The sequence below is a fragment of the Aspergillus uvarum genome, assembly GCF_003184745.1.
Source record: "Aspergillus uvarum CBS 121591 unplaced genomic scaffold BO82scaffold_5, whole genome shotgun sequence".
Taxonomy (NCBI): domain Eukaryota; kingdom Fungi; phylum Ascomycota; class Eurotiomycetes; order Eurotiales; family Aspergillaceae; genus Aspergillus; species Aspergillus uvarum.
The window spans coordinates 765,910-792,147 of NW_020291302.1; the positions used below are offsets into that span (position 1 = coordinate 765,910).

At 50.8% G+C, this 26,238-nt stretch overlaps 9 protein-coding genes across 9 annotated transcripts; 4 read left to right on the forward strand and 5 right to left on the reverse strand.

Annotated features, from left to right (window-relative positions):
* Nucleotides 1–77: 77 nt before the first annotated feature.
* On the forward strand, nucleotides 78–1,578 carry BO82DRAFT_350806 (syntaxin family protein). The gene has a single exon (XM_025634250.1). The coding sequence runs from the start codon at nucleotides 385–387 to the stop codon at nucleotides 1,228–1,230; it is 846 nt and encodes a 281-aa protein (XP_025496225.1). The 5' UTR covers nucleotides 78–384; the 3' UTR covers nucleotides 1,231–1,578.
* A 215-nt stretch (nucleotides 1,579–1,793) lies between these two features.
* Nucleotides 1,794–2,783, reverse strand: BO82DRAFT_389162 (uncharacterized protein; the record flags this gene model as incomplete). The annotated part of the gene is made up of 4 exons (XM_025638435.1): nucleotides 2,545–2,783; nucleotides 2,184–2,337; nucleotides 2,004–2,116; nucleotides 1,794–1,904 (listed from the first exon to the last, which is right to left on the reverse strand). The coding sequence occupies exons 2-4, from the start codon at nucleotides 2,305–2,307 to the stop codon at nucleotides 1,794–1,796; spliced, it is 348 nt and encodes a 115-aa protein (XP_025496226.1). The 5' UTR covers nucleotides 2,308–2,337; nucleotides 2,545–2,783.
* A 1,664-nt stretch (nucleotides 2,784–4,447) lies between these two features.
* BO82DRAFT_144756 (DUF4452 domain-containing protein) lies at nucleotides 4,448–5,542 on the reverse strand. The gene is made up of 2 exons (XM_025630111.1): nucleotides 5,047–5,542; nucleotides 4,448–4,966 (listed from the first exon to the last, which is right to left on the reverse strand). The coding sequence occupies exons 1-2, from the start codon at nucleotides 5,332–5,334 to the stop codon at nucleotides 4,652–4,654; spliced, it is 603 nt and encodes a 200-aa protein (XP_025496227.1). The 5' UTR covers nucleotides 5,335–5,542; the 3' UTR covers nucleotides 4,448–4,651.
* Nucleotides 5,543–6,117, forward strand: BO82DRAFT_144755 (uncharacterized protein). The gene has a single exon (XM_025630110.1). The coding sequence runs from the start codon at nucleotides 5,751–5,753 to the stop codon at nucleotides 6,075–6,077; it is 327 nt and encodes a 108-aa protein (XP_025496228.1). The 5' UTR covers nucleotides 5,543–5,750; the 3' UTR covers nucleotides 6,078–6,117.
* A 5,408-nt stretch (nucleotides 6,118–11,525) lies between these two features.
* ssn8 (cyclin-dependent protein serine/threonine kinase regulator SSN8) lies at nucleotides 11,526–12,810 on the reverse strand. The gene is made up of 3 exons (XM_025630112.1): nucleotides 12,464–12,810; nucleotides 12,198–12,407; nucleotides 11,526–12,145 (listed from the first exon to the last, which is right to left on the reverse strand). Exons 1-3 carry the CDS (start codon nucleotides 12,621–12,623, stop codon nucleotides 11,610–11,612), a joined length of 906 nt encoding a protein of 301 aa, XP_025496229.1. The 5' UTR covers nucleotides 12,624–12,810; the 3' UTR covers nucleotides 11,526–11,609.
* Nucleotides 12,811–13,395: 585 nt separating this feature from the next.
* BO82DRAFT_273876 (calcium-binding mitochondrial carrier protein) lies at nucleotides 13,396–15,596 on the forward strand (the record flags this gene model as incomplete). The annotated part of the gene is made up of 8 exons (XM_025631076.1): nucleotides 13,396–13,525; nucleotides 13,600–13,680; nucleotides 13,776–13,983; nucleotides 14,057–14,661; nucleotides 14,712–14,773; nucleotides 14,829–14,932; nucleotides 14,985–15,017; nucleotides 15,077–15,596. The coding sequence occupies 8 exons, from the start codon at nucleotides 13,396–13,398 to the stop codon at nucleotides 15,594–15,596; spliced, it is 1,743 nt and encodes a 580-aa protein (XP_025496230.1).
* A 719-nt stretch (nucleotides 15,597–16,315) lies between these two features.
* On the reverse strand, nucleotides 16,316–17,507 carry BO82DRAFT_350818 (glutathione S-transferase family protein). The gene is made up of 2 exons (XM_025634251.1): nucleotides 17,013–17,507; nucleotides 16,316–16,947 (listed from the first exon to the last, which is right to left on the reverse strand). Exons 1-2 carry the CDS (start codon nucleotides 17,445–17,447, stop codon nucleotides 16,384–16,386), a joined length of 999 nt encoding a protein of 332 aa, XP_025496231.1. The 5' UTR covers nucleotides 17,448–17,507; the 3' UTR covers nucleotides 16,316–16,383.
* A 611-nt stretch (nucleotides 17,508–18,118) lies between these two features.
* On the reverse strand, nucleotides 18,119–21,949 carry ubaA (E1 ubiquitin-activating protein ubaA). Its single transcript, XM_025634252.1, has 5 exons — nucleotides 21,596–21,949; nucleotides 21,450–21,538; nucleotides 21,298–21,383; nucleotides 18,455–21,239; nucleotides 18,119–18,377 (listed from the first exon to the last, which is right to left on the reverse strand). The coding sequence occupies exons 1-5, from the start codon at nucleotides 21,599–21,601 to the stop codon at nucleotides 18,239–18,241; spliced, it is 3,105 nt and encodes a 1,034-aa protein (XP_025496232.1). The 5' UTR covers nucleotides 21,602–21,949; the 3' UTR covers nucleotides 18,119–18,238.
* Nucleotides 21,950–22,439: 490 nt separating this feature from the next.
* On the forward strand, nucleotides 22,440–24,969 carry BO82DRAFT_274107 (putative gamma-tubulin complex component GCP4; the record flags this gene model as incomplete). The annotated part of the gene is made up of 2 exons (XM_025631082.1): nucleotides 22,440–22,526; nucleotides 22,588–24,969. 2 exons carry the CDS (start codon nucleotides 22,440–22,442, stop codon nucleotides 24,967–24,969), a joined length of 2,469 nt encoding a protein of 822 aa, XP_025496233.1.
* Nucleotides 24,970–26,238: the final 1,269 nt, after the last annotated feature.

Here is a 26,238-nt window from a genome sequence, read left to right on the forward strand (position 1 = left end):
CAGATCCACCATCAATCACACTGCCACTACTGCTGCTGCAGCCGATCATCCCTCGTCCTTCGCCATCTCATCTTCAATCTCACTTGTCCTCTTTCACAACGAACTCTCAATCCAGCCACCCCAACCCATCTCTTGTCATAATTCTGTCTTCATCAGCCCGGCGCTGTCAATATTCCCCGGCGGAATTCTTGAATTAGCGCAGTCGTCAAACAGCCTGACACGAAATCCGCACAATCCCACCCGACCGTTCCGCTGTCTACTCCGCAATCATCACCTCATCTCACCCACCTTGAACGCATCTCAACGCATCTGAAACCTCTCATCCGCGAGCCACCAATTTCCTACCCACTACCTTCCACACAGCCACAAGAAAAAACCGCCACCATGCCAAACCCCAGCCAACTCCTCCTTCTCGCCGACCACATCAAGCTCTCCCTCCTCGAGCGTCAACGCGCCATCTCCCTCAGCCTGGAGCCGAACAGCCAAGACGGCGAGATTTCGCGCTCGCTCAACTCCTTCAAAGAAGGGATCGACGCCATCGAAGCCGAGTGCGTGCAGCTCGAAGCCCAGAAGGGCCGCCACGATGACGACGTCACCGACCTCCGCGACCAGCTCAGCCACCTACACACCCAGCACGACGAGCTATCCGCTCAGTTCCACGAGATCACGACCGCCCTCGTCGAGGCAGCATCTGCCTCGTCGTCGTCGTCGTCCGGCTTCGCCAGCCACGTGAAGAACTCATCCCCGGACCTTAAGCAGCCCGTCCCGCAGCACCCGTCCTCAAAATCCGTGCGCTTCATGGACGCCGCCGCGGCGGCTGAGGCGGCCGAGGCCGACGACGAGGAACATCGCCGGAACCTCTTCCGGCCGTACCGCGACTCGCCGTCCCCGCCGCCGGGGGCCAGCGCCGCCAGCATGGACGGGCTATCGAACGAGCAGATCTACGATCACCACGCGCAGGCGCTCCGAGACCAGGACGAGCACCTAGATCGGCTAGGCGAGTCGATTAGCCGGCAGCACCAGCTGAGCATTCAGATCGGAGACGAGCTGGAGGGCCATGTGGCGTTGCTGGATGATTTGGATGGGCATGTGGATCGGCATCAGGGGCGTTTGGATAAGGCGAGGAAGCGCTTGGATCGGTTCCGGCGCAGTGCGGGGGAGAACTGGAGTATGATGACCATCGTCGGGTTGATAATTACGCTGGTCATCTTGATTGTGCTTTTGAAGTGAATTCTTCAATTTTGCGAGTCTGGAGCTTTGTATATATGGTTTGTTTCAGGGGGGGGGGTCCGTTTGTGATTCCCAGAGGGCGAGTCCGGCGTTTGTACTGGGTTTCTGAATTGTGTTTTGTGTCTTTCTTCTCTCCCCCTCCTCCTCTTTCAACTACCCACTCCTTCGTCTGTTCCCTTCAGTCAATATATACCGACAGCAGCTTCATGTTTTCTCTTCCCTCCTCCCCGATTGACGGGACTGCGGCGTTCCGGGGCACCTTATCATCATACATCTACACTCAAGTTTTGGTCCATAGCTACACAAGATGGAATCCATCACACTTCTAATCAAATAAGGACACTGCCACACACACCCACAACCAATCCACCACTATTAGAATACCAACCAAACATCCCATCCTCTACCCATTAACTACACCGCAGCAAAGCAAGTCAAGAACTCATCCGAAAGAGAAAAAAAATTGAATTTCATCTAACCCAGATAGATGAATACGAAAGCTAAAACCCAATACAGACATACATAATACAAGCCGTGAAACCTAACCACCACAAAAGAAAAATCTATTGAGTCTTATTCACGTTCCCCTCCCGGTTAGGCAGACCTTTCGTGCGCTCCTGCAGCGTTGCAAAGTCCTTGTCATCGCTGTCGATGTCACCCCGATCAGCCTTGACCTGTTGTTTGCGATGCGGATGCGGTTAGTAAGGTATATCGGGCACTCTTCCATTTGGGAAGTAGTTAGGGTTGGTGGGTGGGGGGGATTGTTAACGCACCGACGCTTCACTGTTACTGGCCAGCTCCTGCTTCCACTTGGCGGTGCCCTGCTTGCTGTGCTTGAGTTGGTCGTTCTTGTGCTCTTCGTAGATCTTGTCGAGGTCGTCGCGGTCTGTTGACTTAGGTGTCAGTGGTTTGGGGGTTGAGTTGGGATTGGGGAGCAATTGGGGGAAACTCACTGCGATCGCTCTCGTTGAGGCCAGCGCGGGGGGCGGAGGTGTGCAGAGCGGAGGTCATGGCGGGGCGGAGGGGGGTGGCCAGACGAGGGGCAAGGGTTGTGCGGACGGTGGTGAGGAAAGACATGATGATGATGATGTTGATTTAAGAATTGCTCTGGGGGATTGTTGTTTTTGTTAGTGGCCTTTCTTATTTTTCGTTTTTAGTGCTGTTGTAGCTGCTGGGTTGGTGGTGGTGGTGATGAGATGGGATGGGTGAAGGTTGATGGAATCGAACGAATAATGTTGACGACGAGGTGGAAATTAAAAAGATACAACAGGGATGATGCCAATGACACCAGCGCTGAGAATCTGAGGACCTTACCTTTGTTCAATCGATAATCTCAGTAAAAGGATGATATGGATAGGTAGTAATAGAAGCTATCTCAGTGGATGGAAAAGTAGATGTAGTACAGTAACAGCGAACCTGGAAACAATGCAGGAGGGATGGAGGGGGGAGCTTTTTAAACAGCAAATTGTTCTGCCTCGGGTAAAGGGTAAAAGGTATCTACGTCGACGTCGGTCCAGCCAGAGAATGACTCCATTATTCGCTGAAGTCAGTCGTTGCTGCAGTGAGTGAAGGTGTGAGTGGTCGAGACGAAAAGTCGCATTCGCGTTTCAAGGTGACGTCATGGATAGCACATGCGGGTTTTCTCTCCACTGAGGCCTGTTGCCGTTGACCGGCGTGGAGTACGAGATTAGCACAGGTCCTGTTTGAAGGGCCATGCTACCTCTTCTGTGAATGTACCGCTGAGTTGTATGTCCATTCGCTACCTCTGACCTGCTTAACTCTTGAGATTGTTGGAATTGAACCAAGTAGGTTTTCTGTATGTGTTGTAGGTAGCTCCGTAGTAAGGTACAGTACGAGCACTCGTAGTAGTATCCCTTGATCCGGCCAGGCAGCTTCTATTCTAGGGGGTTGTTGGGTGCGCCTGCCATGTTTGCTGCTGCAGATCAAGATAATGACATCACCCACCCTCTCCCCTCAACACTCTCTTAAGTTTTAGAAAAATCCCCTGTTGTCGCGACGCCACAGTCGCCAATTCCAATTGACATGCTTTCTCAACTCCATGAATGAATGTCATCGTCAAAACTTCTTCACCAAAGAGCTCGCTTGAGGCACGCATGGATATATTTTCCGAGGCACCGCCACCACAGCGGGAAGGGAAGAGCTCAACATCACCTCTGTTAAGCCTCTCACCAGCCATGGTACTGGAATGATATATCTGGGCCTGCAACTTCAAATGCATCACTATGCGGTGATCCACTGTCCTCGCATTTGTCAACTCCACAGCCTGCAAAGATAACGCTGCCGCCTGGATGATCTAGCAGAAGTGATACTGGGAAGCAATTGAGCACTAATTGAAGCAAATGGTGGAAATTGCGCAAGTCCAAACTAATGGAACAACTATGTATAGGCATTACCCGCATGGTCAACAAGTTATAGACATAGGAAACTCGATGGAAGATGAACCACCCAGTAAAAACATCATACACTGCATATGGATCACACTCGCCGGGAGTCCCCAGGTACAGAATTATCCGAACGAATCAACGCGGAAGCAGACAGAAGTGAAACAAAGTCGTCGTCGGGCGACAGAAGAAAGCAACATCGGTCTAGACTTCGCTGCGAAGGCGAAAGGTCCCTCAGAACTCCACATCCAGTCCATGGATTTCACAGCCAGTTGACCTGAAACAGCAACAAGCACCGCATGTCACCAACCCCCAAACCATTTACATAAAGATTTTCCAAACGAAAAGAAATGACAGATGAGTCAGAAGCAACCAAAACATCCCAAGCAACACAACAAAACCCAATGCAGACGTATATCGTTTCCGCCTTTCTAGATCCCTGAAAGCATGAGATAAAAAATCCGTCCCACCCAAAATTGTGCACAAACACCGAGCCAAAAAAAGATGAAAAGACCGCTGAACATGTCTGGCATAGCCGCCAGGAATCCAAAAGCAACTCCAGAACCTAGATGAGCGCCTGAATGGCAGAAATTGCCGCGCTTTCTATACATCGTCGCGGACAAAGGCAAAGCAGGTGATTTTCCCTAACCGGATGAGGAAAACAAGGTATCGTTGGTGATGAAACGCAGAAATCGAATCGCAGGCGCCGTCGCTCGCAAGAAGCCGAAAGCATCAGAGTCTAGGTATAAGTGTGTTCGAAGTCGTCATCGGTAAAAGGTGTATATACAGAGAATAACTGGTTTAGCCGTTGGCGTTTTTGCAATCGTCAAGCGAAGAAGGGGGAATTTGGGTTTGATCGTGAATGCGATGGCCGTATCGAACAGAAACAAGCAAGAAAGAATTATGACCCGCGGTTAGGGAGCCCGACAATGCAGAAGCCGGACGAACGAAGAAGAACGTGCCATGGGCGAAAGTAGGCCCGATTGCCAGTGGACTGGCGACATGTCAACATATGGTTCTTACCACCGACGATGAGTATTCTGCATCGAGGCAGGCGAGATTGACGTAGGCGGGCTCGTCAAGGTCATGCCGGTGTTGGGGTTGACGATCGGGATGACTTTGCGGGTGCGAACGGCAGATGGCTGTTGGTAGTTCACGTGATTGAGATTACCGGTAACCCCTGAGTGAACATAGGCATTCGTAGACGCAGGAGACAACGAAATAGCAGGCGTAACTTGCTGCACGGGCTGAATCTGATGCTGAAGAGGAGACGAATCAGGAGAGCCACTGGAGAGTGAGGAGCGATCCGAGGATGCGGAGTGGATCGAGTGCAGCTGAAAGAGAGATCCTGTCAATAGGCTGTTCTCGAGATACGACGGATTTAACCTGGTCGTCAGGAGTGGCAATTACATACATCATCTTCTGTAAGTAGCCCGGGGCAGAATTCCAGGTCATCGTCCAGGTCGAAAGAGCGTCCAGCCTCGAATCGTGCACGGAAAGCAGTCACAGCAGGGGCCTCGGCAAGCTCCCTCATACTCTTGACACCGCGGAATTGGCGCTGGGTATTCTGCGCAGTCATTTTGGGTCCTCGACGAGAGCGACCGCCGTGATGGTTGTTCGAGGTCGTCATGTGGGCGGTAGAGCCGTGATGAGGGTGCTGGTGCTGGTGCTGGTGCTGGTGGCTGTAGAAGAAGGTCGACATCTTGACGGTATGATGAGTAGATAATGCAGCGAACGACACCGAGACGTTATATCGTTGAACAAGTAGACTCAAAGCTGTTTAAGTGGATACAAACAAGGGTCGACGCTCTGGAATCCCGCAAACAAGTACTCCGAACAAACCAGACGAACCGAAAGGGAATAGGGTATGCGAAGAAGAATGACAGAGAGTTGGGATGGAATGTGTGAAAGGAGTAGTATTGGTAGTGAAGGTGAAAGGAAACAGGAGCGAAACGGATCAGAAGTGAGAATTGGAACGAGAATTAAGCAAGCGAACAGGGGGGGATGTAAGAAGAGTAAATGCGAAATGGAAGTGGAAGTGGAAGAATAAGAAGAGAGACTGAAGGTGGAGAGAGGGGGGCGGTGGTGTGAATTTGCGCGCTTAGTTTGGGTTGTGGGATGAGGAATCGATCATTGACTGTGAACAAACAATGGGTGGGCGGGACAAGAAAGGTGGAAAAGAGAGTGAGAAAAAGAGCAGTGCAGCGGGCGCTCGGAGCGGACGGGAGGCGAAGGCGAGAAAGACAGAGACAGTCAGAGACAGCCAGAGCCAGAGCCAGAGAGGGAGAAAGCGCAGAGAAGAAAGCAAGAGGGGCTGAGCCAGTGGAAAGGAAAGGAAGTCTGGTGGAGACCCGCAAGGGAAGCGCGGTAACTTACGTACCTGACTTGTATGAGGATGCAACGGATGGAACTACTAGGTATTCATTCCTTCATTCGAGTCCCTAGTTCCCCTAGTCAGTGGTTAATGTGGTTAATCAGTCCCTGGAAGCGGTCGATCTGCAGAGGGTTTGGACTCTTCGAGAGAGCCGAGCCTGAAAATTTCGGTTTTCGCCGCTGCCGTAAGGTATTGTCAGTATGGTAAGCTGGTAAGAAATGGCTACATATGGTTTCAGACCTGTCGGCGCTAGCCAGGTCACGCACCATCCTTAGGGTAGGAAGTTCAACCAACCAGAATCTCATCAACCGATGCTCAGTGGCAAGGCAAATCCCCCGAAAGCCAATTATCGCCGCTTGAGACGTTCTCAGTGGGCTTATGGCAGCCACTGGATGGTATCACCCAATGAAACGATGTTCTTCTACTGTAATCGACCGCTAAGGCGGGTTAAAGTGACGTTGAGAAGTACCGGTCTAGTCCTCTTTCAGCCTAAAACCTACATCCTACATCACCTCGACGCCTGGTTTCTGGGACCTCTGGGACCCCAGAGCGCTTCCATCTCAACAAGTAACTACTTTTTCAGTCGTGCAGGCGGCAGCTGTCGCTCGGCTGGTCCATCTCTTGAGTTTCTTAAGGCTGTACCGTGCGTTGTATTATTGAAATCTCGTTACCCACAGTACATGCGACGATGGTCTGACGAAGACGGGACCGGCAGTGATGCGGCCACCATTGGGCTTGTATGATGCATAGGTACGGAGCTCGTTGAACTTCACAACTGGAAGGTGGGGGATCTTCGGCCATTATTGATCAGGCTATCGTCTCTCCTCTCGCAATTGCATGTACGATGACGATGGCCAGAATCTTCAAATTGGAATACAAGATCGCGATGCCAACTCGCATCCATCACTGCTTGCTGGCTTTGTACAAGTGTTCATTGTTGGAGGGAAGGAATTCAGGGGGGCAATAGTCATCCATCGTAACTGTAATTCGGTCAGGTATTAGATCCATCGGCGTCTCGAAAAGGAAAGGGGCCGGTATGTGGTGGTTTCCACTTCCGAAGACAGGCATGCGCTGGCAAACAGACAGAATGTCCACTACGACATCTGCGGGTAATGATTTGCAAAGGCGTGTGTACTCCATACTGAACATCAGTATGTGTGGTGAGATCCACTCTGCATGAGCTACGGAGTAGAGTGATTCGCACCTTTTGGCCCTTGAACCGTGTCTTTTGGGTTTGGGGGGTGTCTGAGATCTTGGGAGTGTGTTTGAGAGGAGACGGTAATCCCTCTAAGGTTGCCGAACAATTATTGTTCTACATTACAGTCCAGTATTAATTTGGAGAAGAGGGAGTTCGACTGACTAAGGGAAATCAACCCATCATCTCCTGGCTGAGCGGGCCGCGCATGAGTTTTCCAAGTCCCAACCATCGATCATGGCCACCCTTCGGCGGCTTCGACAATATTCCATAATAAAAACTAACTAACTCTCCACATGATGCTCAGAGACTTTCTCCATAGTCCAACGCTCCACCCACACCAAAATTGGGCGCCCAATAATAGTGCTATTGCAAGTGCCCCCTCCATTAACTGATCATAAACCAAGAATGAACTAAAGGCCATGTTTACCACAGTTTATGAAAGTGAACGTTGTGTTTTGTCAACAAACCAATTCCCAGGTAACCAGTATCCTGGACTATGCACCCGTAGTTGGTTATACCAGGAACAGTGATCGTCATAATCACCGATGATGGGAATAGATCAGGATACTCGTACAAATCACTTCAATTCCAACCACAATACTTGTTGACGGCTAGTTATTTGATCAATTGTCATCAATTCGTCAAGATCTACTCATGTAAGATCTTGAATCGGGTTTGGTTGCAGCTCCAAGCTGCTAAAATAATGCTCTATTTCCGTCCACATGGGGACAGCGCTACAGCCACAGTATGGCTTTGCTGCACAGACACATACAGGTACAGAGTACACAACAAAACCCCTTTCCAGCCCATGTTAGACAGGTACTACGGAGAATGCATCCCTATCTATGAATAGCATCTTCTGCCAACAACCAGCTGAAGGAAGATGCCATCTGTTCCAAAGCCCGTTCGAATTCAATCCGGACCCCGAGCCATTCACCCCGTAGCAATTAGGCCTCAGGAGGGAGCCGGCCCTCTTCAAAGAGGTTGTTGGCTTTTGAGAACAGTACCTCGTACAGTACACACCTACACAAACGCACTGAGTGCAACCGAAGGCGGCTACTGCAGCGCCCGGCTCCATGAGCAGCAAACAAATGGGACGGCAAGATGTAAGCTGATAGGCTGGCAAGCTCACCAGCTCCTCTTTGCTCACGCCGCATGGCCCCATGGGCCTGCAGCCTACTGCAGGTTGTAGGGTGGTGCGGCCATGCCTGGACTTTTGCTCCTGGAGGATGGGATGGGGATGGAATGGGAATGGTGGCCCTGGCGGCCTACTTAGCCTGCTTGAACTGCCCTGCAGGGAAGAGAACACGCATGGTTAGGCAGCGTTAGCTATTGGTGTCAGAAAGCGATTGGAGTAAACCTGGCCCGCGTGCATGGTATTAAGTTCTTTCCACTGAGTATTTGTTGTACTCAGCATGGTTTCCTGATGCTCTCAACTTTGAGGGAACGACTGTTTCACCGCCCTTTTCGTGATGGTTCTTGCGGAGGGACGGAATAGTCTACTCCGTTCCATCATGAGAGGTCAATTGGGAGTTGGCCATTTAGGGAAACTGGGAGGCGAAATTGTGTGCTGATATTCTTTGTAATGATCTCATGATAAATTATTAGCATTGATGATGATGATTATGCAATCGTCAGAAGGCGGGGGGGGGTTGATTTCGGAGTACGGAGTTGACTCTGGAAAGATGCATCATGGAACAATATGGATCTCCTTGGGGGGCTCACTCGCTAACTTAGCTAGTCTAATACTTAGCAGTATCTCTACAGTCCGTCATCACTGGTATCGAGTATTGTCAGGCTGTATCGCCACAGTACAGACGCTTGCAACCTTGTGCAGGAGAGATCCCGATCCCCTCGAATCTCCCCACGCTCGAAAGGGGGCAAAAGCAGCCACATCCATCTTAGCTTTGGAAATAAAGTTTCTTACCCCAGGGATTGACTCGAATGTCATCGCAAGAGAATGTAGTATTGTATCTGGCTATTCACTCACTATCAGAGGGGTCTCATTAGAGGAGTCACGGAAAGTACTGTACCCGATCAAACAATGAGTGAGTACCTACGTACTTCGCCACCCTGACTCAATGCAAGCGATATACAGCCCATCCCAGTCGGTCGGTCCCCCACAGACGAGAGAGCAAGAGAGTTCCCTGCTCGATTTATCTTATCTATCGAATCTCAGGCTCTGTGGTCATATTTCCCAAGGTCCAAGACTTGGAGTGCGTAAGCGCGCGGGGAAGAGAAGCTTTCTTTTGTCGACATTCAACACATACATCAGCCTACATACCTTTGAGGCAAGGGATATGAGACATACACGATCTCACCACCTGCGACGGACTGGCTGCTGTCGGTCTCAGCGAGCGAATGCTGACTGCTTTCGTTAACGGAAGTTTGTGACCCCTGACCCTTACCCATCCCCGCAGCCCTCTGATTGATTGATATCCGCCGACCTTTTGTTGAATTCTATCGCGCTAGGCCAGTTTATATTTCAATGAAATGTACAAGTTAGTGCACATGTGCTTACAGCAGACTAGAATGTAGACGCTTCCCGTGAACCGTGCTTAGCCTGCAATGCTCATACTTATGTGCGAGCGGCTTTTTCGTCCACGGGGTTCTTCCTCTTAGGAACCTGAACTATTGGACTAAAGCAGGTACAGTACTCCCCAGTATCTGCCGCAGCAGAAGAGGCGAACTACTTTATTGTGGTTATAGTGTGGCGGGCCATTTTTGCGGACCACCGGGCTCGACGGTCTAGATCGATGGTGCAATTGTAGATGCGGAATGCACTATCTAGACTATCTAGCTCTCTCATTGATCACTTCCAACTCAAACCCAGGATCCAGGGTAGGACAGAATGGATGCAGCTTATCTAAGACCGATAGATCGGGGATTCTTTGTCCGTGGATGAAGGTTTTTTTTTTTTCCCGATCGGTTCTTTGTCTATTGTATATTGGATTGATTGGCTGAGTTTATGCTGGTACTAACGCTATGCTGGACATGCCTGCCTCTGTCATGGACAGTGGAAGCAGGTGTATCCTAGTATGCGGCCTTGTTAGCCAGAGCCCCTTCACTTGTGATTCTCATAATTGACGAATCTCGTCAATACTTTGAGGGGCCGTGATGCATAGGTAGATAAGAAAATGTAGCTCGTGCATCGCCACCGCTACCACCAGGAATATACTCTGTCCATAAATCTCCCCAAACAATGTCCTTGAAGCAGCATCGCCAGAGTACCACTAGCCCAAACACATTGACCAGCATCAAGACCTGGAAGACGCAAATATGTCAACTACTAGTTAAAAGAACTTCTGCTCACCTCCCCAGTCACATGGCAATTCGCACTCTGTAACCCAGGCACAGACGTCCATCCTTGAAGCAGCAACACACCCGAAGCAAGCATTGCTAATCTTCACCCCGTGCAGAACACCCCTCTCCAACTGATACAAAGAACCAGGAGAAGCCTCGGCAGCCTGCAGGTAAAAGTATCAGCCGTTGGCTTTCTGTGGGCTCGTTGGTCCCCTAAAGCTGCAGTTCTACTTTGGGTTCGGTGCAGATGCGACTTTAGTTGTGTCGTCTCTCGGGTGAGAGCAGTTGTTCTTTAGGGAAAAGTGGCGAGGCTGCCGTATGAGAATCAGGAATACGGGAGCATTTTGAGTTGGGGTTTGTAGATACTGTGAGTTCAATTCATGTGTATTTTCGGAGTAGATATGAGTTATCTTGATGTTCATGTGTGACTTTCAGGTCCATCTCATTCGCAAAGGAGTAAGAAGTAAATGCATTCCGCGGGTTGTAGATAAGTCATGTATGTCGTACCGGCCAGAAGCGCCTGACAATATGTCCTCTGCCATGTATAAATTCATAGGCGCTCTAGGTGTTTGTTAACCTCAGTGAGTATCGTATGTTGCTCTGTGGTGTGTGGTGTAAGTATGGAAAGATGTTGTGTGTATGTAGAGGAGGGATATCAATCGTTTTGCTTAGATGCCGGAAATTCTGTACCCAGACATCGATCACTTCTTCGTTGGATGAATGTTGCTTGATGAATGTGACAACGACATCTTGATCGAGCCCTAAATTTGATAAAAAGCCCGCCTTGCCCCGTCAGTGGCGGAACTTTCAATCCTGATACTGTAACATTGGTGCCACTGTCAAGGGAGCCCGGGGCGTGGGTATTACAAGACCAATGCAGAATACCCCAAGCCATTAGATATTTCGATGGCTCGATGGCTTCTAGCTTCGCCATTCGCTCGACGGCGCAGCACCCAGGTCAGAACTACCTAGAGCGATCGCTTCTGCTTCCATGGCTATGATGCAAGGTGTGACTAGCCTGCCGTCCGGGAACGTCGCACAAACGAGGCTTAGGACTTGTTTTCATTGCGGGGTACAAACATCATTCGAGTCAAGCCCAACCTCACTTGTCAAGGTTCTTGGTTTTAACCATACGACCCAGCAATTCCTTGCAGTGCTTTTCACTGTACTGCTCCCATATTTCGTAAAGCGAGACTAGCTCTTGCGTGCACTCGATGACTGCTTTGATGTCGATCTCACTCTCAGCTAGCCATGCGACTAGCCTCTGAATCCGCGCCGGAGGACCACTTCCGTTTTTATCACTCAATGCCGCCAGGATGTTCAAGCCCCCATCTCGCATCGCTCCAGCCAATGGTGCGGCGGAGCCGTGAAAACTGGTCTGGCTTGGCTTAAAAACAACGGCAACAATGATCGCCATGACGGCGATGATATGCGGTGGGTACAAAAGTGGCAAGTCGGTCAGATAATGGTCGTTGATCACTGACCAGGCAAGTGCTACCTCGTCCGACGTAAGCGATAGCTCCGGCTGGAGTTCGGATAAGGTTCGATAGGGGTGATGGACGATGAGCTGCGAGCTCATCTCGGAGATGAGAGAAAATTCGCACTCGCCCAGCTTCGATACATCTGGGGCAATAAATTCTGCGCAAGCATCAGCGAGTGACAAGGATAAGTAAATAGGTGACGATCGTACCTGGCCAGAGACCCCGAGCTTCCCCAACAACAAAGCGGATATGTTGAGGGCACTCCTCCATTTTACAAGCGAGATAGAATGCAGTGGTCACGACCAGGTAGGGATTCGTGTGCCGGATCTCATTCTTAGTATAGAAGCGTTTGACGTATACTTGTGCGGTTGCTAGCGCTTGTTGTCGCGTGGACATTCTCTTGCCAAGCTTGATCAATTCTGTCCGAATGTTTAGTTGAAGTATTGCTAACAAACCCGATAGTCGAGGGCCTTACGCTGGCTAAAATAGATATTGAGCAGCCTTTGATCCGGCAAAGGAAACTGCGAATGAGCGACTTTGTCTTTCTCCTTGAAGCTTTCGCGGATCTCCGCCAGCTTCTCACGCGTAAACAGCCAGTGTCGTCGTTGGGTTGATGCCCAGTAATTTGCAGCCATGATGACAAGGGAATGTGATAATTGGCCTCAGTGTTCGATATGCCAAAGTTGAGGTCAAGTATCTAGTGCTGTCATCGATAGGGCATTCTCGGCAGGAACTATGTACCGGTATGGATGGATCGTGCGTGGTTGGGGGGTTTTATGGACCGCGTCTAGGTTGGTCTACCGCCGGGTTACAGGCAGCTTATGAGAATATAATCGGAAGTCCTTTGCCTTGGTGTAGATTCTCAAGTGTTTCAACTCATTGAATCTGAGTTTAGGAAAAGTGACTTTTGCTAATAAGTATGTGAATAAGGCGGAAAAGTCGCGATGAGATAGATTGATTAGTAGTTTGTCTGGCAGGTGATCATCGGAGAGAAACGCTTCCCAAACAGGTTACCTTCCCCCTTTACCTAAAGTAGTCCCGTGCGAGACCGGGCCGGGGTCTAGTTTTCTTCCGGCCTTGTCGCGCGGTAACCAGCAAACTGTGAGAGAAAGTGGAAAGCAAATCATCGCGGCTCGATTTCTCACGGCTATCGATCGGCTCCTGCGCAGAAAACAAGAACCACGACAATGGCCGTCACTTTACCTCCCTCTTCCTCTTCATAAGCCAACCACCCTTTCAAATCTCCGCTCTACCCCAGATCTAGCCTTTGCGACTTCGATGCTAGAATTATCGTCCAAATCTCCCTCTACCCTGTTGCGACAGGGCTCTGAATTATTATCACTAGCCCCCGTGACCCCTCATTGAAAAATAATGACGGAGTTCCGATAATCTCTCGAATAACCGAACATGGATAACGGCGAGTCAAAATCGGATCGTGACCAGCGAGTCGACCGATTATGGAAGCGCCTGGACACTAAGGGAGAAGGTCATCTTGATTTTCAAGGTCTGAAAAAGGGGTTCAAAAAGATTGATCACCGTAAGCTTCACCTCCTATGACCCGATCCCGTGCTTCTGCTGCAGGTGACCGACCTCCGTACGTCAAAACCACAGCTCTCAAGAATGCAGACAGCATGCTGCGCAGTATCATCAAGGCGGTCGATACCAACGGAGATGGCTATATAGATTATCCTGGTAAGATCACGCGCATGCCTTCCCAACGGTCTATTGTCTTTCTCCGGGCAACTGGCTTGAACCGCCCGGCGTTTTTCCAACCTAATAATCATCAGAGTTCCGCGCCTTTGTCGACCACACTGAGCTCGGATTATGGCAGCTATTCGAGAGCATCGACCACAACCACAACGGCGAAATTGACAAGAATGAGCTCAAAACTGCCTTCGCGAGATCCGGGGTAACGGTCTCGAACGCCAAGCTGGAAGAATTCTTTGCGGAGGTCGACAGGAACAAGGATGGCGTCATCTCTTATGCGGAGTGGAGGTATGCCTATTTAATGGCGGTCAGCTGAAGAAAGCCCCGGGGGTTTCCAGCTAATGATGATCCTGTTTTTTAGGGATTTCCTGCTCTTCCTACCCGCCTACTCGTCCTCCAACCTACGCTCCGTCTTGTCATACTACACGGCCACGGGCAATCTAAACCCGGAAGGAGATGTCCACATCAATGATCTGCAGGGTTTAGGTACAGACCTCTCGTTTCTTAGATGTTATATCTTGGCCATCAAAAACCTCTTGCACCATATCTCCCCAGTGCATCTCCTGGCCAGCCTTCTCCCCTCAGCCTATGCGGAAATCGGCCCATTCGCATTCGAGACTGCTTCCGTACCGTCAGATGCCGATTTGGAGCTGGAGTGGCTGCCCATACCCAGGACCGTCGCCATGTGGATGTCCTTTCGATATTATGAAAAGAAGTTAACCGAGAACACTCCTCAACTAGGCTATTTCCTCGCGGGCGGAATCGCAGGAGCCGTGTCACGGACAGCCACTGCTCCTCTTGATCGACTCAAAGTCTACCTTATTGCTCAGACTGGTGTGAAACAGTCCGCAGTACGCGCGGCCAAGGATGGGGCTCCGATACTTGCAGCGGGGAAGGCATCCAAAACACTTGCCGAGGCTGTCAAAGAACTATGGCGTGCGGGAGGTCTTCGGAGTTTGTTTGCAGGTATGATACGGACGCGCACCCGTGTTCCGAAGCAATGCTAACTGTCGAAGGCAACGGCTTGAATGTAGTCAAGGTCATGCCCGAGTCAGCCATCAAGTTCGGCGCCTACGAGGTAACTGCGTCATCCCTGGTCGAGTCGTTCTCTGATGATGCTAACAAAAACGCAGTCGGCCAAACGCGCTTTTGCCCGCCTTGAGGGCCACAATGATACGAAGCAACTGAAGCCAACTTCCCAGTTCTTGTCCGGAGGCTGTGGTGGAATGGTTGCACAGTATGTTGCACCACAAGTTCAACCATACGTTCGACATCTAACAATGTTACAGGTGCTTCGTTTACCCTCTTGATACTCTCAAATTGTAGGTGTCCACTTTGATTCCGTGTGATTAGATGTCTTTGTGGCTAACACTCTTCCCAGTCGGATGCAATGCTCAACTGTTGAAGGTGGTCCGCGAGGCAACCAGCTCATTGCAGCCACGGCCAAGAAGGTCTGGAACAAGCATGGGATTTTCGGCTTTTTCCGTGGTCTGCCGCTGGGCCTTGTGGGAATGTTTCCCTACGCTGCCATAGATTTGACGACATTTGAATACATGAAGCGGGCCCTTATAGCACGCAAGGCACGGCTTCACAATTGCCATGAAGACGATGTCCCGCTAAACAATTTCACCACCGGAGCGATCGGCGCCACGAGCGGAGGCTTCAGTGCCTCCATGGTCTATCCTCTTAACGTGCTACGAACAAGGTTACAGGCTCAAGGCACTATTCTCCATCCCACCACATATACTGGCATCTTCGACGTCGCCCGCAAGACCATCCAAGCAGAAGGCTTCCGTGGCCTCTACAAAGGACTCACGCCTAACCTCCTCAAAGTCGCACCTGCAGTTTCGATCAGTTACGTTGTCTACGAGAATGCCAAGCGAGCTCTGGGGTTGAGGTAAGGGTCTTGAAGCGAAGCACGAATTACTTCGCCCTTCGCCCTCCCTCATCAGGTCGCCCGCCGCGCTTCGTTTTACCTTGCTCGATTTTTAGAATTCATTTTCCGAGATACCCTAGAAAAGCCAGTGGCCCCGACGGCCACCGTTGTTCGCTCTGTTCGGGCGGTCGGAATGCGCGATCGTCGAGACCTCTAGCTATGCATAGACGGGGGTGTCGTCCGCTTCCCGCAGTCTCCCGTCCCGAAATCCCCGAAGGCTTTACTGTTTTGATTTTTATGTCATTCGCATATGGCAACTACAAATGCCATATTGCAGATTGGATGACCCAACTGTTTGGAAGAGTCGCATGCCCGACCTTTCCCTAAGCATGGAAGGTGTTGAGCGGTAGAGCATGTCACGGAGTTTTTTTTCAGTTTCGAATCTTTTTCTTTTTTTTTGCTGCACCCCTAGCCCTCCAGCTTTGTATAATGGGGAATTCTCCCTGATAATATTTTCAGGGAGAGATATTGAATGTCCATGCTAGCTTTTAAGCTTTTGTTGCCTTGGCCATTTGTCCACTGTATGTATGTAAAAAAACCTCGCCCCCCGGGCCGTTTTTGAAAAATAATGGGGATGATGATAGAAAGGTACAGTACATTTATCTCATTGAGTGTAGTTCATAATTTGGATCTAAAATAAAGATTACTTGGTACTCATGCTTCGTAGCAACTGTATCAATGCGGACCAAACAACAATACCGCCTAGCAACATTTTAATCCCCTTTCGCCCCCATGGACCCTTTCCTAAAACCCTAAACAACAGCCCGCACCTCCTCCTCCAACGGCAACACATCCGGCACCGGCCCCACCGGCGTGATCCCGAAGGGGTTGATCTGCTTATGACTCTTGGTATAGTGCTTCTTGATATGCTCGAAGTTGGTCGTGTCGCGGAACGCAGGCACCTCCCAGTACAGCGTGCGCAACCACCGGTGGATGGCGGGGTACCCGGACCGGATATCGCGGATATTGCACTTGAAGTGCTGCACGTAGACGGGGTCGAAGCGCACGATGGTCGTGAACAGCCGGATATCGGCCTCGGTGATGCGGTCGCCGAAGAAATACGGCCCCTTCTTTTGGGTCAGGTGCTCCTCGATTCGGTCCAGCGAGGCGAAGAGCTGCGTCACGGCCTTCTCGTACGCTTCCTGGGTCGTGGCGAAGCCGGACTTGTAGACGCCGTTGTTCACGTCGTTGTAGATCCAGTCGTTGGAGGTGTCGATCTCGGATTGCAGGTCCGTTGGGTAGGGGTCGATGGTGCGGTGGTGTTCGGGAAGCAGGGGATCGAATTCGTGGTAGAGCATGCGGATGATTTCGGCGCTCTGTTTTCCGGGGTGTTAATTTTGAGGGGGCTGGGGGGGTTTGGTTGAGGGGGGAGAACGCGTACCTCGTTGCTCACGATGCGCTTGGTCTTCTTGTCATACAGGACCGGAACGGTGAAGCGCGCGCTGTAGTCGGGGTCTTCGGCGAAGTAGATCTCGCGCAGGTGCGTGAATTCCGGGTGGTTGGGGTCCGAGGTGACGTTCTGCGAGGGTTCTTGCTCCTCCGCGGTGGCGAAGCGCCATCCTATTGTGGTTCGGGGCGTGAGTATTGATCGGACTGTATGGTGGATGCTGGGGAAAGAACGGGACATACCTTTCTCGCCCAGGTGCCAGTGCACGGAAGTGAAGGAGATGAAGTCCTCGAGACCCTTGAGCTTGCGGGTGATCAAGGTGCGGTGGGCTGCAAAAGACAGAAAAGGATCACGGTTAGTTGGATGCTGAATGACTGGTAAGTTTGCATCAATCAAGAAACTCACCCCAGGGACAGGCGTATGAGACATAAAGGTGATAGCGGCCCTTCTCGGGAGGGAATTCAGCACCGGGCTTGCTGGAGATGAAATTGCGGAACGACGACGTTTGACGCTTGAATTCGCCGGACTTGTCGGCGGGATTGACCCAATCGGTAATCTTGTTGGTCTATCAATTGACATCAAAGAGTCAGTGGGAAAGTCCAAATATCAGCGAATCAAACAAGACAAGGCTGTTCCCTACCGCCATGGTGCGCGTTGATGATACGAGATATGATGGTGCGGGGAGGCCGGAGGTGGACAATTTGGAGAACCCCGCGGAGAGTCTGGGTTGCACGAAATGCTGCGATAGCTGGCGGATACGAGGCAATGCTTTGAACATGAGAAAACAGAGCCCAATAAGTCGGGGGTAATTGGGAGCTTTATAGTCGTGAAACAAAAGAACAAGCTGGCAGGATCCGTTGAGAAATTGAATACGAGCTCGAGGCCACTTGCTGAGGGGCAATGCGGGGTGGGTGGAGATGACGTTATCAAATGCTTACTGATGCGCCAGTCATCCGTCTTTGTCTTTTCCTCCCATGACAAACATTTAGCTCAGCACAAACACACAAGTTAACTAGTGATCATTACGAGAACTGAGGTTTTTACTAACAACAAACAAATCAACTCATTGCACCCACTACGAACATTCCGGAATCAGACAGACATATCAAGTAACGTTATAGCATTGCTTCTACTTACATAACGTTTGTCTACGATCATCCCAGCATAATCATTCTATACCAAGAACCTCGGCAAGAAGACTATTGCCTTGCCTTGCCTGCCTACTTCCTCAACTTCACCATCACATACGGAATCTCAACATCCTCCTCAGTCGTATCTTCCGCCGTCACCTCGAAAATGATGTTCTTCTGGTGCTCCGGAACAGGCTTCTTGCTAATGTGCTCAACCAACTTACTCATCCTATTGCATCTTTGATTAGTATCATTTTCAAAGTCCACGGAGGAACGCGTGCACAGTGCGCTTGTGAGGAAACTTACTTCAGAGGAAGACGGTCCTTAAGCTTGGATGGCGGGTAGAAGCTGGCGTACAGAAGACTAACACCAGAGCTAACCATACTGATCTCCAGACCCAGGTCGGAGAAATGCTTGATGAAGTCCTGGAGCGGAATATCATCCAACTCAAAGCGGTCCCAAATCTGGTCAATCACGACCTCACCCTGCTTGCCCTGGTACTTGCCCTTCGGACTGGCAATAGGTTCACTGAATCCAAGGAAGGGCAGCGCCAGATTGACGAAGCCGTTCTTGTACTGTTCAATGTCGTCCTTACCGTCGATAATCTTGTACAATTCAAGGGCAACCAATCCGGTCACCAGGGCGGTAGTTGTGGCAATAGCAGGGATGATCTTGCCAGCAATGAACTTCGTCTTGTGACGATCGGCTTGGGGGATCTCGTAGTTGTCGGCGCGCAGGTTACTAGCCGCAGTGATGAAATCAATGTGGTGGTTGGTGTCGTCGTCCTTCTCAAACTCGACTGGGTTCAGGCGGAAACCAGCGAGAGACTTGGGAGATGGAAGCGAGTCAACGAGCTTTTTGATTTCGTGCCCATCATCGAAAGAAGAGCCAGATGCAGGAGCATCCGGGTCCGGGTCGTTCTCGTTAGCCTGGATTTTGACGCCAGACCTGGGTGTGAACTCAGGAATAATCATGTTATCAACAATCTTCTTGTAGTAGCCCTTGTCTGCACCGGGGTTCTTGATGCCGTAGTTGAAGGCATGAAGGTTGGCTCCAGCAATGACGAAAGAAAGATGAGTGGGGTTGGTGCTGTCGAACTTGAGGGGAGTGGGAGCCCGCTTGGGTCCAGACCAGAACGGTTGCCCAGTAGAGGTCTTGGAATCCTTGGGGAAGTTATAAAGGAGCTGCTGGATGGCGTTGTTGTACTGAGCCTCGAATTGCTGGCGGGCCCAGACGATGCAGTCATCGAATGTCAACGGCTTATCCGTCACCAGGAAATCACGCAAATGCTCCAAAGTCTGCTTCTCGTTGCCAGCCTGCTTGAGAGTTTGCTCAATGTAGTTGGGCTGCGACAGATACATGTTGACAGCTTCCGGAGGACCAACAAAGTACGTCTGGAAGAGGTCCCGAGCCCAAGCAATAGTGTGCTCAATGCGGTTGGGGAAACTTTTCAGGGTACACATGGGGAAGGTCTTCTCGGGGGGGTCCTGGGAGCTTGAATAGGACTCGGTGATACGAGGAAGCACGACTTGGGTGTTGCCCTTAGTACCCAAAGTGCCGCTTTCGAGCAATGGCTTTCTGAAGAAGACACATCGGCGATCGACATAAGTTCTCGCGTCAACATTGTCCAAAGCATTGGTGACACCGTCCAAGCGCTCCCAGAACTCTTCGTTGAAGATGTGCTCGGTATCAGAGCCTACGCGATCGCGAAGAGTGACAATCTTACCCTTGAGCTCGGGGTTCATTGCCTCCACAGCGGCAGAGGCACATTCACTCTTGAGCTTGCCGACGTCTCTGGAGCGGAACAAGAATTGCCGGTTGAGGTTGCTCTTCTCGATCTGGTCCATGTCCGTGACGTAGATCTTTCCCTTGGGACCGGTTCCCAGGCCCATCATGGCCCAGTTCTTCAGGGTCTCGCAGCCAATGGCACCAGAACCAACCAGGAACTGAGTGACGTTGGAGATCTTTTCCTGAAACTCCTTGCCAAAAACGGCAATCTGGCCGTCGTAGCGAGTGCCCAGGGGCTTGCAGGCCTCTTCAGAGCGCGTGACGGAAGTCGGAAGAGACTCCAGTGAGTCAAAGTACAGCCACTGATAGACAGGGTTGAATTTGCCGGAGACAGCCTTCAACACCTCCTGCGCGGCGAGACCTCCGAAGAGGGCGGCCAGCGAATTCAAGTCACCACGGGCTTGGTAGCTGAGCTCCTTGAGGAGCTTCTCGTCCAACTCCACCTTCTCCTCCAGATTAGACGATAAGTCGTTGGCAATTTTCAGCACCTCTTGAGCATCACTGTCGTTGTGAGGACGAGGAAGTTCACCGCCATGACCTTCTGCAAACTTGTGTAATGCTTGCACTCCAACGTGGAGCTGCAGCGGGCGATCGAACTTCGCGAAATCCGACACCATAACTTCGGGCTTCTTGAGCTGTTCCTCGAGCGGTGCGAAGTCCATGAACTTCGGCATCTTGACCTGAGTATAAATACCACCAGCCTCGTATGTTCCGAATTCAGACACGTCTCCGATGGAGAAAGTATAGGGGCCCTTGACGGTGACCTTGCGAGGAGCACACCCGTTCAGGCCCTCCATTCCTTTGACTTCTGAAAAAGTCACGAAATCACCATCTTCCAAGCCGTGTCGGGTCTCATCCAACGCCGATACCAAGCCTTCCTCATCGATACTGGCCACAATTCCGCTGAGTGGCTCCTCGCCCGTAGCATCGCCGACCGTGAAGTTCTTTCCGAAGTCGTTGAAAAGATAACCGAAAAGACCGAAAGTATCCGTGATAGTGAGGTAGATACCATTCTTGTGACAGAAGTCGGCGATGGCGAGCTGTTCTTCCAGTGGGGTCAGGGTAAGGACAATCGCTTGGTAGCGTTTCAGCTGTTCCAGGTCGTCAACTAGGCTGGCGCCTTCATGAACTGTGACCGGGACATAGGAGTTCAATTCCGCAACTCTCGGCGCTGTCACCTCGGCACGAGGCTTGCCGACATCTTGGGGCTGGAGGAAAAACTGGGAAGAGAGGTCTGAGATGGCAACCGGTGCAGGATCGTACAGTGTGAGGGACTTGACACCAGCAAGAGCGATGTTCTTAGCTACAAAGCTGTCAGTCAAGTGTGCTCCCATTCTTGCCCAAACGTGGGTGGTGCTTACCAATCTCAACACCCAGGCCCTTCAAACCAACAACCAGGACATTCGACGAGCCCATACGCTTCATAGCTTCATGGCCGAGGACATACCTAGACCGGACGACCAACTATCAGTGTCTCATCAACCACCGAAAGCAAAAACCAGGTTGTACTTACAGTTGCCGGCTGTACAGAGATTCATCGATCTCTCCCTGCTTGATCAACTCCACAGTTTCCTGTGGGTTGTCAATTTGCATCTTGGAGTCCTATGGTCGATTAGTAGTCGGAGATTGAGTGGGGCAGTGAGTATCAAGAAGACATACAGTCATGATCTTCTTCTCCGGCGGAGCTTTGTTATCAACAGACGCTCTGCGCTTTCCAGGCTTCGCAGCGTCACGAACGGGAAGTTCGGAGGAAATTGTGAAAGTTCTCAAAGGAAAGCCTTGCCACAGGAGCAAGACTTTCTAATCAGGATGAATTGGGCCTACAGCTCGCACTGCAAGTCACGGAGGAGGGGTAAAGGCGGTAGAGTCGAGGAAGTTTTCGGGTTAGGGAGGATGTAACGACAACAGGGGGGACGAAGAGATGAGGCTTTGAGCGGATGGGAAGAGTAGAAAAGATATTGGGAATGAAAAAAGGTCCAAAGCAAAGAAAGAGTTGGGTAGACAGAGAAGAGGAGAAAGATGGATCACTAATGCTACGACTTCCCTCGGCGGCGACGTAAGAGAGGGACAAGCTGTCGATAGTGCTGACTCAGCCAGCTCTGATGCTGTAATTGGCTAGAGCCCCGCGGACACTGGCCAGCAACACCGATGGGTTTCCCGCACTGATGGACGGAACTGAGGAAGGCGGAAAGAAGGGTCCGTCCCGACCGGAGGTTGCCAGGCACTTGCTTGAATTGCTTTGTTGATGCGTCCCCATATGGTCTTTTAACACTTGGACTCTTTGATTAACTCTTCCATCATGCCTGTGTTGAGAGGCTAAAATAAACTAAGATACTCTCTGCCCTCTGACCTTAATCGGAGTACTAGGCTGGTACCTCATTTGTTCTATGCCTTGCCGCTATTATCTACCTCCGCAGATCTCGCGACGCGCCGCGATATAGGGCGAGGAGCTAGCAAAGAGGCTTGCTTGCTTATAGCCACGACTCAATGCCAGCGCCTATACATGTGTCGCTTTGAGATCTTGGGACGTTCAATTCTATATTGGCAACGTCAGAAGTCTAAACGAGATAGAGATCTCGCCTTGAGGTTCGTTTGCGCTCTCTTGGTATCTGCTTTAATCACTGTCTGACCTCGAGTTTGCGTCCGCCCAGGGAATTACCACCACAATGCTCCACGAAATCCTCCTCTGCCTCTCAGGCCAGCCGTCGCCTCTTTTCAATCCGCAAAGTGAAGAACCTGTTGTCGCTGAAGATTCCTTCCCTCTCGTCTCTCCCCCGGAAAAGGCCCTCCTCGCCTCACTTGCCCATTTAAGCCGTCTCCATGCCAAATTGCGATACTTTACAGGATTGATATCGGCTTCCCACGATTCCGTCATTTGTCGGGCAGTCTCGACGGCTATCAGTTCGCAACATCTCGGGGGGTTTCAGAGAAAAATATTAGAGGTGGAAAAGGCGATCTTGGTCGAAGACAGTGCATATGTGGGTGGTTACGGCATTGTGCCGCTGTCCACAATCGTCGGAGAATTTGCGCCCTGGACTCGGCGACTGGAATGGATGTGGCAAGTGATAAGGTATATACAGCTTGCAAACACGAAAGGGACCGGCCCAACATGCAGTGGCGCAGCCTTGATGGACCACCTTCGAGCGGAACTGCAAACGGGTTATGCCGACGTGAGGGAGATTGCACTTCACCTGGTTAGCACTGCGGAGACTGCTTGGATCCGGCAATTATCGACGTGGTTACTATATGGAAACCTCCCGATCCTCGGGAAAACCGACTTCTTTATCCAGGAAGCCGATGCGGCAAATTTTGAACTACATGCGGAGCTTCTACCGCAATTTGTGCTACCCCAGACAGCATCATCTATCCTCTTTATTGGCAAGACATTGAATCTAATTCGAGCGAAACGGGGTACTTTGAACGATGCCGGTCTTTCCACGTCTCCAGTCACGCTACGGGAAGAGCATATTAAGCATCTTGCTGCTCTGAAGTCACCCATGACGGCAACCATGATCTCCACTGTTGTTGTATCTATACGGCTTTCTTTGTCTCAAAGCACGCTCTCAGCCCTCCTGCCGACAGCTAAGATTCTTGAAACATTGTCGGTCTTACATGATTTCTTGCTACTCGGACGTGGAGAATTCGCAACAGCGCTTGTTTCGCATGCAGACTCTCGTCTACACGAGAAGCGACAGAAAAATGCGAGCTCGAGATCCAAGAGTAAACCGATGGCTGAGCTTGGAGGCACATCTATCAAAGAGGTCGACGTGATGGCAACCTTGGCCCAGACGTTGACGGAGCTCTACTCTTTGCAGAATGAGGAGGATCCTGCAGATGATGAACTTGACCACGCAAAGTCCTTGCTACGTTTGACAATTGATGATCACAGGGGTGATGGAGAAGAGGCGTTGTCTCAAGGTGCGAACGAAGTCCATTCAGGTATCAGGTTATCCACGATAAAATTCGACGATCTCCTGTTTCCCATCGCAACGGAGCTTTCGGTGCAAGTCAATCCTCCCCTCGATTTGTTCCTTTCCGCCTCTGATACGTCTGTGTACTCGAGGATCCACTCCTTTCTTTTAGGTATCCGTCGCGCTCATATTCACCTTGGTGACCTTTGGAAACACACCTCTCTCCGGAGATGCTATCCTTCGCCCTGGGGGCCTCCTCGCAGCAATACTCCCTATGGTCAGAACAGGCTTAATGAAGGGAGACACAGGGACAACGCCAGACTCCGGCAGATGAGGGCAGTTTGGGCAACGTGTAGTGGCTCGCTCTTTGTGCTCTCCGAGATCGGAAGTTATTTTCAGGGAGAGATCATCAACGAATCATGGCAACACTTCCAACAATGGATTGAGGGCGGCACATCCCAATCGACATATGCTACAGGCTCCCGACCTGGAACAGCATCATCGGCGAGAAGCAAACAGGCTAGTGCGCCCCTGACAGCTTCCCGGGCGTCGGATTCGAGCTCCAACCGCGATAGCCAGGGCCTCAGACGGCATGATCCAGAAACTATAACTGCTGCTCATCGTCGGTATCTTTTCACTCTAGCTGAAGCTCTTTTTCTGACAGACGTGCCATTTACGAAGGCGCTGAGGTTCCTGCTCGCAGGCATCGAGCACTTTATTGCGCTTGTGGTGCGCCTTGAAGGCATACAACGCCATATGGACCTAGAGACAGACGAAGGGGTGATTGACTCTTTAGTAGACTACGCAGGAGAGGAACGGGAAGTGTGGCAGGCACTCGAAGCTGCACGGCTTGGTGTCGAAGGTGGAATCAGAGATGTTATCTTACGCCTTCAAGACATAGATGACAACCGATTTGGCGAAGGGCGGCAATTGTTTGACACGATCAAGGACAAAGGTGATGACTGGTCGTATCGGTCTCTTGATGCCGAGCCAGGCTTTCAACACTACGTTCCCCGGAAGGCAGCCGGCGTTGATCGGCTTCTCATGAAACTAGACTTCGGGAATGCCAATGGGAGCATTGGACCTGGTGCTGCTGCAGGCGGGACTGCCGGCATTGCTTAATGCACAATGTACGGCATGTTTTGCCACGCCAAGTTCGCGATTGTATCGGGAAGAAGCCGTCAGCTTCAACTAGCTCGGAGCATAGCACGCCCATCAAGCCCGGTCACAGCCGTTGATAATGGCCCAACTCACTTTCTGCGTATTTACGCATAGGATGTGGCGGCATCGTCCGGACTTGAGTTCTACTTCAGCACAATGACTCTTAGCCAACTAGGCCATGACTAGCAGGTTTGGAGCTCCCTCGAATCTCCAAACCCTTTTTTCCCTCTAGGTTCTGCATTATGCTGTACATGCCCCAGCAAGCCGATTATGAAAGCACGTGTCTCTCTATTCCAAATTCAAATGTCCGAGCTATAATCCGACGCTATTTCGCCCATTGAAGAACTGGGCGGGAAACCTCTGTTACCAGTGTTAACTACAAGCATGATGGAAGGAGGGAATTGGTCGGCTACTGTTGAACAGAAGACTCAAGGCGACATGCATGTCTCCATACTAGCAAAGCCATTTCAGTCATAATGGGGCTCTGTGCCGATTCTTGAATATGTTCATCTTTAGCATGAACTCAAGGTGCGAATGCCTTGAGAGATACGAGCTCATCAAAACGGCTAACATCGAATCCAATATACGAATTGCCAAATCCTAAACACCTGCTGGACGGGCTATAAATAAAGCACGGAACTCAGATCACACATCTGATCCATGGTTGGACCTTTCACGGGTTACTCAAACAGGCAATTCCTTCTTGAGAACGGATTTGAATCTAGTCCGAAAACCTCTTCTATCCTTTGACGGTGATCCACAAGTATTCCCCCTTTTGTGTTGACCCTGCTCCATCCCTTGACTCGAGCCGATTCGTTCCTGAGTCAGACTCTCGTACAAAGCTGGTGTCATTGCGACGGGTTGTTCGAAATAGCACAGATCATCAAACGTTGAAAGGCTTGGCAGATCACTGGAATCTACAGGATGTTCTGGAATGCGTTGATCATGAGTGGATATGCAGCCCGCTCTTCACTGTACCTCAGCCTCCGGAATGTCATTGTTTCGGAAGCTCCACAGAATTGTGCAAAAGTACTACCATTCCCGCCCAGAGAAAGTCCAGTGAGATACGAGTGACGCGTTGGAGTAAGCTGAGAACAGCCCTCATGGAAGAAGACGTTGACACACGATAATACGAGGACTTATAAGTGGATGGCTCGTGTGCTCACAAGATTCCGTGCAACAGAGAGATTCATGACCCAGCGTGGGGAATTAGCAACGCAACCAACAGGA